Below are 13,514 nucleotides of genomic sequence, written 5' to 3'. Positions count from 1 at the left end.
TACAAGAAAAGATCAATTTGCTGGGAAAGATCAAATGAGAAAACTGTGGGGACAGCACCAGGTCAGCGTGTGGAGAACTAAGCAGACCTGTTCTTCATTAACTGCTGCTCTCTGGGGATGTCACACACTACCTGTCCATGGGCTTTTATTGAACCGCCTAACCCGCCTCTCTGTTCCATTCTTCTGGGCCCAAGTGAATCATATCCTGCTGCTGACAAGTTAGCAGGGGACTGCGGCTGCAACATGAAAGTACTTTTCTTTCTTGTCTAAATCAGGCAGATTTTTGAAAAGACGACACAGCATTGACTCGTGACATGGCAAGATGAAACGAGAGGTCTGGGCTGGTCTTGGAGCTGTGCAGATAAAAGTAATCAAATGACACTCCTGGAATGCAAATTGGCATTCTTGACTGCAGCAATTGCACAACCATGAAACATCCCTGACAGCAAGCAAGATTAGGACAAAATGTTATGTAAAGCACTGAACTCAAAAACTCTCACTTGAAAATTCAAACTGTAACACTTACATTTTAATACAGCAATAGTCAGCTCTGCTTTTGTCTGCTTCTTTCTGTAATCACATATCCCTGCCTGACAGATATCTTACATTTCAGGTAGAAGGAAAAAGAAAAAAAATAAGATATTAGGAATGTACAATTACTATTAATATTTTCTTTATATTTATTCTTTAAAATCACGAGGTTGCTTTTTTTTTCAATTTTACAAGCAAACAACTCCAAACTCAATATTCTCAAGGGGAAAGGAGACGCTTTCAAACTTTTCTCACAAGATTCTCAGAGTTCACATTCAGGCTCTGTATTTCTTCCCTCAGGTGAAGATACTCCAGCACTTTGGTAAAGTGATTAGCAATCTGGATTTTAAATACTCTGCTCTCCGGGAATAGAAGAGTAGCTACAACTGAGAACTTCATTAAGGCTGAACAGTTTAAATGAAACAGCTACAAATATAACATAAAACACAGATACCCTATAAAGGTTCATAAGGGATTTTGAGGGTGATTCCAAAGGGTAAAGGAAGTTCTATTAGCTTTTCTCGCTCCTCTTCAGTGTGTCCTCAGATCATACATACTAAGTAAGAGTGCGAGAAATAAAGTCTCCCACTTAAAGCAAAAATGTGTGTGCACAGTCACACCTGAAACTGCAAAACACAAAGCAGTAGATGACAAATAGGCTTAGTCACTGTTCCAAGCGATCAGTATTTGGGAAGAGATGTGCAGACAAATAGTATATGGGCAAAGGGCAAGGAGAAGAAAAATAATACCTACAGCCAGCTTTTACAGTTTTCTTCTATAAAATGCCGCTAGAAGAAAAACTCTCAAGTGCTAAACAGATATATTTAATATTTTGTTTTGACGCCTCCACTTAAACACAAGTTCCAACCATTGCAACTGTCCATGAAGTACATAAAAAATAATGAAACAGGCCACTTTCTGCCACTTTAATCCTGGGTACACAGGATTATTTTATGATGTCTTTTGTACATCAGTTTTACAATAGCTTGACTCTAGGGTAAATGGGAAGCACCATAAATTGCATGCTGCTTTCAAAACCACTTTAATTTGTCAGCGTTACTGTAACCACAGTCTTGGGCACACGCTATTTTGTGTGTGTGTGCGCCTACATTTGACAGTCGCATCTCCTACACTCCAGTCGTGACTTTGATCACTGAAACAAGAGATGTCACATTAGGGGGAAGGGAAGAAAGGAAAAAAACTGCCAACTCGCTACCTGCCCTTTTCTTACATATTTCATTTCCATGTGGAAAACAATATGTGAGATCCCCAAGTGGGGGTAACAGCAGCAGCACTGGATGGAAGCAAACTAAAAGGACGGGTGTGGTCTAGCCCCATTTCTAAGAAATCACTTCCCCGAAAGCGGACAGAGCGCCGGTCCGCGGGCGAACTATCCGCGCGCCGCCTCGGCGCCGACAGCCGCTTCCAGTGCAGCAAGGCTGTGCTGGCATCTTGCTCTGCAGCTTCTCCGCCACCACCAGCACTTGGAACTTTTTTGTTTCAATCTCAACCTCACTTCATAGGGGATTTCATCCAGGGATTTTGCTTTTTTGTTTATTTTTTTAATGATTCTGCCCCCTTCCCGGGCCCCAAATGCCATCCTGTAGTCCACGTGTAAGTAAAACAAGTAGGCTCCTCCAGAACTGAGCCTCACAATCTCTCTCTGGAGTTTATTTTCCTGCCTGCGTTTTGCAAATTCTTCATAAAGCCTCCAGGAGCACTTCCTACAATTTCTTCATTTACAAAGGAAGGCTTCCCGGACAGGAGGGAGAGGGGAGGGCAAAGCCAAGGTGCCGAGGACGCGGCGGCCGTGTACTCCTTCACCGCGCGGTGCACCAGCGCGCCCCGGCGCCCACGCCCAGCCGCCCGTCCCACACTAGCGGGCAAGTTTTAAAAGTTCCCGTTCTCCAAAATGCTTTCCTCTCCGCCCCAAGCTCCTTCCAGGGCTCCGTTCATTCCCCCACCTTCTCCCCAGCCCATCCCCAACTCCCTGGAGCCTGCCGCTCACCTTTCCCCGCCAGCCGCGAGAGGGGGCGACGTTCACGAGCGCCCCTCACACACACCCTCCCACCTGGAACTCTCTTCAGAAACTTGGGCCAAGTTTTTTTGGGGGGGAGATATCAAGGGCACAGCAGGGGCCAGGTTGGACAGGGGTTCTCCTCCCCTGCCCGCCCTCCTCACCGCCCCCCTCCACCTCACGCCGCAGGACTTGAGAAAAACACGGCTCCCGGCGGCCCCGCGGCTCATTTCTTACGAAGTCTAGAATAGAAAGGAAAGGAGGGTGGAAACTTCTTACCATCTCGGCATGCTGGTTGTCAAGTGCAGCCCCCGCCTCTTGGTCTCCTCTTAGCGGCCGTGCCTGGACCAGCCCCTCGGCCGCCTCTCGCTCCTTCAGTCTCGGCCTTTCTTTCCCTCCCCCTCCCGGTTTCCTCCCGGCCGCCGCTCGAGCCGCCTCCGCCTCTCCCCGCCCGCCCGCCCGCGCGCGCCCTCGCCGCGGCCCCTCTGCGCTCAGGTGACTGATTTACACACGCGCCCCGGGTCGCCCTCGTTCCCCAAGTCGAAGCCTGCAGCGTTCCCCTGGTTCTACAGGGAAGGAAAAAAAAAAAAAAAAGGAACGGACTATCCCCGGTGGGGGCTGCTGCGGGGGGGGGGCGGGGGGGGGGCGCGGCGGGCGAGGTGACCTAGGGCGGATATGTAAACCCCACAAGATTCTCTCAGCAAAACTGTCGTGATTACAATGTTGCTTCCCTTTCGCAAAATAAAAGTCGGGTTTTGCTGTTGTTTGTCCTCCGATTTCTAGGGGTTTCGTGAAGGAGGATGTACATTTCTCCCTCGCTCACCTCCCGCCCTGTTATTCCCTCCTCCCCCGCTCTTTCTGGGGATGGAAAACAACTTTGGCGCCCCCCGGGGTGTGCGGGCGTGGACAAGGAGGTGGCCGCTAGCGCCCAGCTGTCAAAAAAGAGAGAGAAGAGAGGCGGGGATGGTACGCTGCAAACGCCGAGGAAAGGGCGCGAACTTTATTCCGACTGCAGCAAACCGCGGCGTCGCTTTCCTTTTCGGGCAATCGCCCGTCTCCGTCCCCTTTGACCAGTTCCTCCTCTCGAACTACCGTGGCCGCCCCCTCCTCTTTTGCCCTTCCCTTTTTCCTCTACTGTGCCCGCTTCAGCGGCCCGCGCACCCCTCGCTTCTGCTTCTGTCAGCCCGAGTTCCCCGCGCTGGGGAGAATGCGAGGGAAGCCAAGGAAATCCCAGGGGACAGAAACTCGGGACGAGACCGTGCTGCAAGAAAAGGCAAAAAGTTGCGCGCAGCTGGGAGAAAAAAGTTTTTGGTGGCGGCGTGTTTTGTGCCGGCCAAGAGACAGGCTTGCGGCAAAAGCTTCCTTCCCCTTCCCTTGGCCGGGGCCGCGGGCCTTGCGCAGAAGACGGAAGGGGACTGCCGCCTCCGCGGGCGCCCGCAGGGGACGACCAGTCACATCTGTGGATGACACTCAGCCGACCCGAGTTGCCCTGCCCTGGAGACGCAAAAACCAGCAGGCTGTAAGCTCTGTGCGTACAAGCCTGTAGCTGAAGGACATTTCTTAAATGCAGGCAAAACACACTCCCCGGCCGCAACAAGGGGAGGAGGGCGAGTTTAATCATCTTTCTAACGTACGCTTTGGGCCAAAAACATAACATCTCCGCCTTGTGCAGATTTATCATAGCTAGAGCAAACTTTGTGCTTATCGGACTTGAGAGGAAGGCACAGGTTTCAAGCATACTCCCCGAGCACTTAGAAATCAGAATCCGCCAGAGCTAAGACTTGCTTGGCAGAACAACAGGTTTGGTTACCGGTTGCCACTGAAAAGAGAAAATCAACCCTCCTTCCTTTCTTCCCTGAAGGAGAGAGAGGGAGAAACAGTTTAATTGCATTTAGAGGTCAGAATTCAATTCCTTTGAAAATATGCAGCCCTGGAATTATCTAGTTGTCTTTTCTTTGATGTACAGTCTGTTCTTAAGTTTAATACAAATTTTCACAATAATTAAAAATTTTATTTCAGGAGCCATGACTGACTCGGGCCCAAGTAGCCACAGCTGTTCTGAAAATGTGATTAGGCTTCACTTGGTGAGCTTTTTAACAGGGGGCTGTGGCACCTGTAGTTCCGTGTACTGATTGAGTTCAAATTCCTGGCCTTTTTTTTAAGGCCCTTTCAAAATAAATTTCAAGTCACTTCGTTTGTAAATTCTCTGCATCATTTTGTTGTGGAAAGGTTTGTCTGGTAAACATTTGTACCGTATTATTTACGATGAATATCTTGGAGTTCTAGGCACATGGTTCATCTGGAGGTTTCTAGTGGGGAACAAAAGATGACTTGTCTCACTAAACTGTAAAAATATAGACTAGATAACTAATGACTATATATGTATATATAAATGCATGCTATCTAAGAAGGCTCATCTTTAAATTATTTGATTAAGGTGTGGAGCATGTTCCCTTATTCTGTAAACATTACTGTAACATCATCCTATAGTTTGCAGAAACTGATTACACAAGGGATAATGATGACCAAATGTGCATTCTGAGCAACTGAGGATCATCACAAGAATTCTCTAGAAATGAGCCAAGGTCCAATGTGTTTTCCTGTGTTATGAGAAGATGAGAAAAGCTAATTTCAGAGTCATTACCCATACAAATCCATTCACACACTTACCACTTTGGACAAGTGACAGACTGGCAATTGCCAAACAATTGTATACACACTGAATTTTTGGCTGCACACCTACACTGGCCAACAGGCAGAAGTTATTCCACATTAAGCAACCTGTAATTTAAATTCCACTGATCAGTTGCAGATCTGTTTTTGATGTTAGTGTACAAACAATTTATGTGAGGTAAGATGTGTTTATTTCAGGTCCCATACCTTTCTGGAGAGTCATCATTATAAAGATTGGGAATGTGTTAGGCTGAAGAGCAGCCCTTGGAGAAGGTGAAAGAATTTATGGAAGCAAAGCCTAGCACATTGTACAATTCCACAGTCTGTTATTTCCTCCAGTGGGTTTGCATGGCAATTCGAATAAACCTTAAGTCTGTTCTCTGTCCTGTGAGACCTTACTGGTTTACACCTGCCTGACCCTTTCAGCCGTTGTTGTTGGGGGTTTTTTTTTTCCATTTTTTTTTATTCCTCTCATACACCGCACTAAAGTCACACTGGCTTGCTTTCTGTTTTTCCACCTTGCCAAGCTCCTTCCTGACCTTTGCCCCTGCTGTTCTCTCTAGCTGGAGTATTCTCCCACATTTCCCAAAGGTTCCTTCTTAGCAGTCACATCTCAGCTCTAACTTCACTTCTTCAGACTCTAATTATAAAGTAGCTCTTTGTACTCCACCTGAGACACCCTTACACCTTCTTCCATTACTTTTCTTTATGTCCCTTAGCAACATCTGAAATTGTCATTTATGTGCTTGTTTTCCTTCAACTAAAATGTAAGCAACATGGGGGCAAGAGCTATATCCACCGTGTTTGCTTATATAACCTAAACTCATAAAGAAGTCCCAGGCATAAAATAAACTTAGAAATATTGTTTGAAGTAAGGAAGAAATGTGAAAATCATTACACTGTATTGGTGATAACCTTAAAACTACACAAGTTCACTCAGAGTACGGAAGAAAACAGTTCCATATCTGTTCTTTGAAAGATGGGGCAAAAAGTATTGACTTCCTGTACCCAAAGTGTGATCTGGGCAGCCCTATGAGTCCCCAAGACCCTCTTGAGAGGGCCATGAGGTCAAAACTATTTTTATTATAAAATTAAGAAATGATTTGTGTTTCTACTCACATGTTTTTCATGAATGTACCATGGTGTTTTCCAGAGATGATGTGACATGTGATATCACAACAGATCGAATGCAGAAGCAGATATAAAAATTCACTTATCTTTTCTAACATTAAATCTTGAAGAGATTTGCCAAAAATCTAAGTCAATGCCACTCTTCTAATTTTTGTTTTGGAAAATATAGACTTTTTATTTTAAAATATGTATGTATTCATTTCCTATTGCTGCTATAACAAATCACCACAAATTTAGTGGTTTAAAACAATGCAAATTTATTATCTTTTTAATAATTGGCCAGGGCTATCACTATCTTATAATTCTGGATTTCAAAAGTCCAAAATTGGTTTCAGTAAAATAAAATCAAGCTGTGGCAGGTCTGCTTTCTGGAGAACCTAAGGGAGAATCCATCCGCTCACCTTTTCCAGCTTCCAGAGGCTACTCGAATTCCTTGGCTAGTGGTCCCCTTCCATCTTTGAAGCCTGTAGTAACCAAATGTGTCTTTCTTACACTACATCAACCTGACACTGCCTCCTTCTTTCAACTGTAACTATCCCTGTCATTACGTTTGGCTTATTTAGTTAATTCGGGATAATCTAGCAACCTCAAAATTCTTATTCACATCTGCAACATATTCACAGATTCTAGGAATTAGAATGTGGGCCATTGTTAGGGGCCACCATCCTGCCTACCACAGTATAGTAACAAATGATGGGTTTATAGCTATTATTTTATTTTTCCTAGATTTTATTTATTTATTTATTTATAGAAGAGAATGGAGAGAGAGAGAGAGACAGAAATATCGATGGTTCAGTGGCCACTCACATGCCCCAACTAGAGACCTGGCCCACAACCCAGGCTTGTGCCCTGACTGGAAATTGAACCAGCAACTTTTCACTTCTCAGTCCAATGCTCTATCCACTGAGCTACACCAGCCAGGGCTATTGCTGTTATTTTAAATAAATTAATAACTTAATAGTTATAAATTTTAATAAATTAAGAACTACTTTTCAATTTCAGACTTTAAATTTCCAATACAAACTATTGGAAATTTAAACTATTGCCCACATAAATAAAAGCTCTGTGTAATCTTAAGTAGTATTTAAGAGGTCATGAGACTAAACAGTTTGAGAATCTGAGAATCACAGGCCTACAGAATATCTACTTTCCTTTCTTCCATGTCTCAAATTAGACTAGATAGTACTAAACTGATTATGATGGACCTCTTCTCTTTGCTGTGATTGGTTTTAAAAGGGGCCTTGGCCAATGAAGGATAAGGGGACGTCATTGGATGAGGGCTATTGGGTAAGATTACTTTCCTCATTAAAACAATGAAAAAAAACTGACAAATGAATTGTCCCTTTTCTGCTCTGAATGCTACTATGTGAGAATGTGGAACCTGAAACAGCTAAATCTGCCTCAGGACCACAAGGGAGCCTATATACACCTGGGATAACAAAGTAGGAAGATGGTAAGCACCTGAGCTCTTGATGCTGTTATTAACTTAGTTAACTAACCCCAGATGGCTTGGGACTGCTTGTTATGGGTTGTAATTAATTCCCTTATCACTTAGGCCATTTTAAGGTTGTCTTTCTATTACTTGCCACATAAAGCTTCCTAAATGTTACAAAAATTGCATGTCTGTGTCGTATTTCCATGTAGGAATTTTTTCCTATCATTTTCCATCACATTTATATATTTTCCAAATCATGAGAAAAATCTGTCAAGAAATTGGTAAAATGGGATTAAAAAGTATTACAATTCTCATGTGAGAAAGAGCTAAAACTTAACAATCAATTTAGAGACAGTACTAGTTAAAATTAATGCAAGAGCAGGAATGCTGACAACAGAGGTGAAGATTATGGGGGACATTTCAAGAACCATTTACCACCTAATCAGTTAGTTTTGTTTGTAGTTGTACCCAGGTTACAAGTATGTATTCATGGCCCTGTATACTGCTAATGATGAGCCATTCTTGCAAATTAAGTAAATACAATTTTGTTGCATAGTATATTTTATACAGATCCTATGAGTTTTGTTACCAAGAAATAACATTACTTGGAAACCAAATAAGTTCTTAAATTGACAAGTGATTTTATGTAGTGCTGTTAACCATAATAGGATATCCTGAATGTTATTATATCATGCAAGTATTGCCCAATATATTCACAATGGACTACTGTTCTTTGCAAATTCTTTAAGGGTAGAATAATGTAAAGAGAAGGAAATATAAATGTTACCGTGAAAAAAAAACCTGAACTTAAAAAAAGTAAATCAATTTCAAAACAAAATCAAGGCAAACAAAATATTTTCATCATTAAAAATGTGAGTTTGTATGAAACAACATATACCCTAATGCTCAACTTAAGGATGCTTTTCGGCTCACAAGTACAATTTAAGTATTGTAAACACAAAACAAAAAAAGGTTTTTTACAAGTTAAAGCGTAATTATGAAACAAATATCATGACTACCACATAAAGCAATTACCACTTTCTAAGTTTTAAAATTTCATTTTAACAATGGCAACTTTTTTTTTAAGATTTTATTTATTTATTTTTAGAGAGGGAAGGGAGGGAGATTGAGAGAGAGAGAAACATCAATGTGCGGTTGCTGGGGGTCATGGCCTGCAACCCAGGCATGTGCCCTGACTGGGAATCGAACCTGCGACACTTTGGTTCGCAGCCCGCGCTCAATTCAGCAACTTTTAAATATTAAATATTTGTGGTTTGATCTTGCGATTTTAAATAAATTTTATTTGGCATTTATGTTCATGTTTTCTTTGTTTTAGTGTTTTCTATTATTAAATGTCCATATTAGGTAGAATTAATTTTTACATGCTATTTAAATATATAATCTCACAGATATATTGGTTTATAATACTAATAAACCATATGTTGATTATTACTTTTTTCCCACAAAACCCTCTAACCTTATCAAAGAAAGAGGGGCACGCACACATTGATATTTCTCTCCCTCTCTTTTTCCCTCCCTTCCCCTCTGTCTAAAAATAAAAATAAATAAAATATTTTAAAAATAAAACAATTAAAAATAAAGGCTGATATCTGCCAGGAGTTTGAAAATACTAGATCTATGTTTGTCATACCAAAGTGTTTTTAAATGGTTCTACCTTAAAATATTTCTTAATTTCTTCATTATTCCATAGTTATCCATTAAGCATTTTGTGGGTAAATGCAGCAATAAACTCCAGTCCCATTTTCTTTGACTCTAAGATGCATTTGATATTGTTGATCGACTTCTTCCCAAAACTGTCTTTCCTCTTGTGGTTTCTTGCACACTCTCTTGTCCTGACTCCTTCCTTTCCTTCATCATATCCTCTTTCTATGCCTTCACACTCACTCTTCCCCATACACTAGGTGGGAATTGCCCAAAATGTTGAAGCTCCCAGTTTCTCTCCTCTCTCTTTATTATGGTCTTGGAACCATTCCAGCTGCAACCCAATCTCTATATTCATTTGTTCCTCCCAAATTCGGGTCACTTTGCTTATGTTGTCTAAAGTGGTTTTGCTCATTGAATATTCAACAAATAGTTTATTTTCACCTCAAACTTAACTTGACACTGAAACCTTCAGCAACCCTTGTAAATTACTCTTCCCAAATTTCCTTTATTTCTCTTTTTACCGTTCTTTCATTTATTCAAAGGAAAACACTGTGTTCACCATTGAATCACTTTTTCCTTGCCTTCATTTCCCAAATCAAGTCATTTACTAACTCACATAGAAGTTTCTTCCATTTATTCTTCATGTCCATCCACTCCCACCTTATTCATATGACCACTATGCCTTCAGGTTAACTATTGCCACATGTTTTAGTTATACTACTCATGCTCACTTTTCACTGTCATTCTAATCCATTTGCCACAGTTTAGCTCTTCCAACTTTACTTTTTCTGTCATCCACCTGTATAATAGTGGTTAAATAAATAAGTCTTTTATCTCATCCTCTTTTCTACTATGTTAAGCTAAATTGTAATGTTTGCTTTTCAGGGCTTACCTTTATTCTACTCACATACCCAGTACAGTACCTGGTACTTAATAGTTGCTCAATAAATTTGTGTTGAATAAATGAGTGACTCACCACATCTCTACAATGTTTTCCCCTACACAAGCCTGCTGCTCTAGTCAGATAGGTTTTCTGACAGATATGCATGATAATTTCCATATTTTTCTCTTGACTTTCCAGCTGGATGTACTCCTTCCTCTTAATTAACATAAATGCCAATTCTTCTAACATCCAATGGTCATTTGAAACTGTTTAGAAAAAGAGATGTAACTACCTTAAGATCATTTATAATTACAGTTCAATTTACTGAGTATCTACTATGTGTTAAGTTCTTTACTATGTATTCTTTTTCTTTGCAGATGTTATTGAATCGTCCAAACAGACTATAGAGTTAGAATTATCATCACTGTACTTGGATGAGAAAGAATCTCTGAAACTTCAGCATGTAAGTGTTAAAGCAAAGATTGCATCTCAGGTTTATCTTCCAGTCCTTAAACTCCACCCACCTTTCAAGGATTTGATCAGCTGCCACATCCTTCATGGGACCTTTTTTTATTTCTGTGACTCCCTTTCTCCTCTGAGCTCCTGTAGCATTTATAGTCTGGGTCATTGATTTATCACCTAATCACATGCTACTATGTATTTATGGCTGTTTTATGTGTGTCTATTTTATCTCTTTAATGAGAAAGTAAGCTCTTTGAGGGCAGAGACCCCATTGATTGCACATAGTTCAGTTCCCCACAATCTGTGGTAGAGTGACAGGCACATAAGCAAAGTGTTTAATGAAATAATTTATGAAAACTAAGTTTTAACTCTTAGTCGTGAAATAATTTTATATGAAAAACATATTTCTGTAGGAATTAAAGTCCTCTCATCACAGAGTCTAACATTACATGTGTTTATGATAAGTTTTGACCCTAGTTGTATCTGGTCATGTGGATGTTAAGACCAGTCAACTTTTTGTCTGCTTTATTTTAATTGCATGCAGTGTTGATGTGTCCAGTTGTTGCTTCACTCGTGCAGTCATGCCAACTCTAAAGTAGGAAGGGGTTTTGTTAAGCCTCATTTCTTCTGAGTTCTGGGGGTGATTACTATGTGATTGTGTCAAACAGAGGGTCCAGCACAGATAACGCCCCCTCTTTATTACATAAAAATCTTTTATTACAAAATCATAAGCATGTAATTCTGTAACATAAAAATATCACACTCAAGCACACCATATAACATTTTAGGTAAAATTTTCAAATTGCTGCCCATCTAATGCAAGACATTCATGTACCCTACCAATCACGTTCAATGGTGTTGCTTCTGCCAGACCCTGTACTCTCTTACACACACAATCTCCTGTGTTCTCCCAACTTACATAGCCAAGTCACCTCTCTCCTACCAAGAAAATATGTATCTCCATTATCACCACGTGCTTTGTGGTGTATACATATAGAAATGTTTATTGTTGCCCTGGCTGGTGTGGCTCAATGGGTTGAGTATTGGCCTGTGGACCAAAAGGTTGCCAGTTTGATTCCTGGTCAGAGCACATGACAGGGTTGCAGGCCAGGTCCCTGGTTGGGGGTGCATGAAAGGCAACCAACAGGTGTTTCTCTCTCACATCAATGTTTCTCTCCCTTTCTTTCTCCCTCCCCTCTCTCTAAAAAATAAATAAAATCTAAAAAAAATGTTTAGTGGTTCCTGACAATGCTTTAATGTGCTTGATTATTTAAATTTTAAGGCCCTTATTCTTATCCTACACTTGTAAGCCTTTACCTTCCAAGTTGCCTTATATAAGTGAAAGCATTAATTATTTTACTGGACTAATGCTATTCATTTCTATAGAACTATGATTGGCTTTGTCTAGACTTAAAAATATGCAAGGGTCCTGTTCAATGTAGTGAATCTTCCCCAAGTTACCAAAGTTAAACACTTTCAACAGTTCGGTTTGAAGCCAGATAAAACTCATGGGAAATAATCTACACGAGTCCATGAAGTCAACAAGTACAGACTGATGGCCATTGTGATAAAGCTGATGAGATTAGAATACTGTAGAGCTTTAGAGCAGGTGTAAAAAATATGGCTGCTTGAACTTAAAACACAGTTTACCTAGGGATAGCTTTGTTTACCTCTGGCTGCACTGCTGAGTCTTCTAGGAACCAAAAGTAGAGCTAACACTTACTGAACACCTACAAAATTCTTTACCCAAATTATTTCATTTCATTTTCTCAACAGCTCTATAAAGTAGTTATCATTTATATTTTTCAGATAAATAAATTAGAGTTCAGAGAGATTAACTTTTCAAAGGCACAAAGATAGAAAATACAGATTATAGCACAAACTACTAATTCCTATGGCAGTGCTTTGTCCACTAATGGACATATGTACTAATCAACCTTTTGGTCTCATGCCCTCTAAGACTTATGTCATCAATGACTTTAGGGAAGTCCCAGTCACTTAGTTACATAGCATTAATATGCACCACCAGTCAGCAAACAGGACTGAGCATTTGGCCTTCTGTCTCTCTACTTTATACATATTGAGTGCACCCTGTACTTTATATTATTATTCTCCATTGTCTTATAATTCCTAGACTTATAATGGAGAAAACTTCTATTTAGTTGTAGTTTAGAAGTTGTTAACATCTTTTCTCCCAAAGATGTTAAGATTTTTAGTATAATAGGCATTGACACTGTTGTTATTTAGGGTTTTGTGTGTGTGTGTGCCTTTTCTGTTTGTTCCGTTTTGTTTTTGAGAAGTGCCTTTTGGTATAGCAGGCAAAAGCAATCTGGTGGCTATGTGTGATTGCTGTTCACACTTGGTAATAAATTCTGTTGGCTCTTTTGGAGGAGTCAGAAGGGAGTCATTGGTTTAGTAGAGTTGTGGCCTAAAAACACCAAGCCAGCTCATCAGTGCTGCTGATCTCGTGCCCTTCCTCTGGCAAACCATGTGTCGGATGTGGTAGGAAAAAAAAATCTCCCCTTCAGCAGCAGAATGTGTACAAACTACACCCTGAATTATCCCATGATGACCCTGCAAATGCAGCACATGCCCTTGTGACCACAAGACCCAACAACTATAATTTTCTCTGCTCTTCATCAGAGCTCTTCTGCTGCCTGCAACAGGCACAGCATCCTGGGGTACAGCTGCTCCCTGAAGCCCAGGACACCTGCCCT

The 13,514-nt window shown here is 41.0% G+C and overlaps 1 protein-coding gene across 7 annotated transcripts in view; it reads right to left on the bottom strand.

The window, feature by feature from the left end:
* BNC2 (basonuclin 2) overlaps positions 1-2,938 on the bottom strand; it is a 421,558-nt gene extending 418,620 nt beyond the window's left edge. For 6 of the 7 annotated variants that reach the window (XM_045840769.1, XM_045840770.1, XM_045840771.1 and 3 more), the window contains exon 1: positions 2,828-2,936. In XM_045840769.1, the coding sequence (XP_045696725.1) occupies positions 2,828-2,830 (3 nt within the window). In that variant the 5' untranslated portion in view covers positions 2,831-2,936. Of the gene's footprint in view, positions 1-2,827 lie in introns of all 7 variants that reach the window. The other variant, XM_045840775.1, reaches the window with a different exon arrangement.
* Positions 2,939-13,514: the final 10,576 nt, after the last annotated feature.

Source organism: Phyllostomus hastatus, unplaced genomic scaffold, assembly GCF_019186645.2.
Source record: "Phyllostomus hastatus isolate PE091 unplaced genomic scaffold, TTU_PhHast_1.1 phas_contig_34, whole genome shotgun sequence".
In the NCBI taxonomy this organism is placed as follows: Eukaryota; Metazoa; Chordata; class Mammalia; order Chiroptera; family Phyllostomidae; genus Phyllostomus; species Phyllostomus hastatus.
Note: the sequence above shows the minus strand (reverse complement) of the source record. Positions and strands in the feature narration are given on the sequence as shown.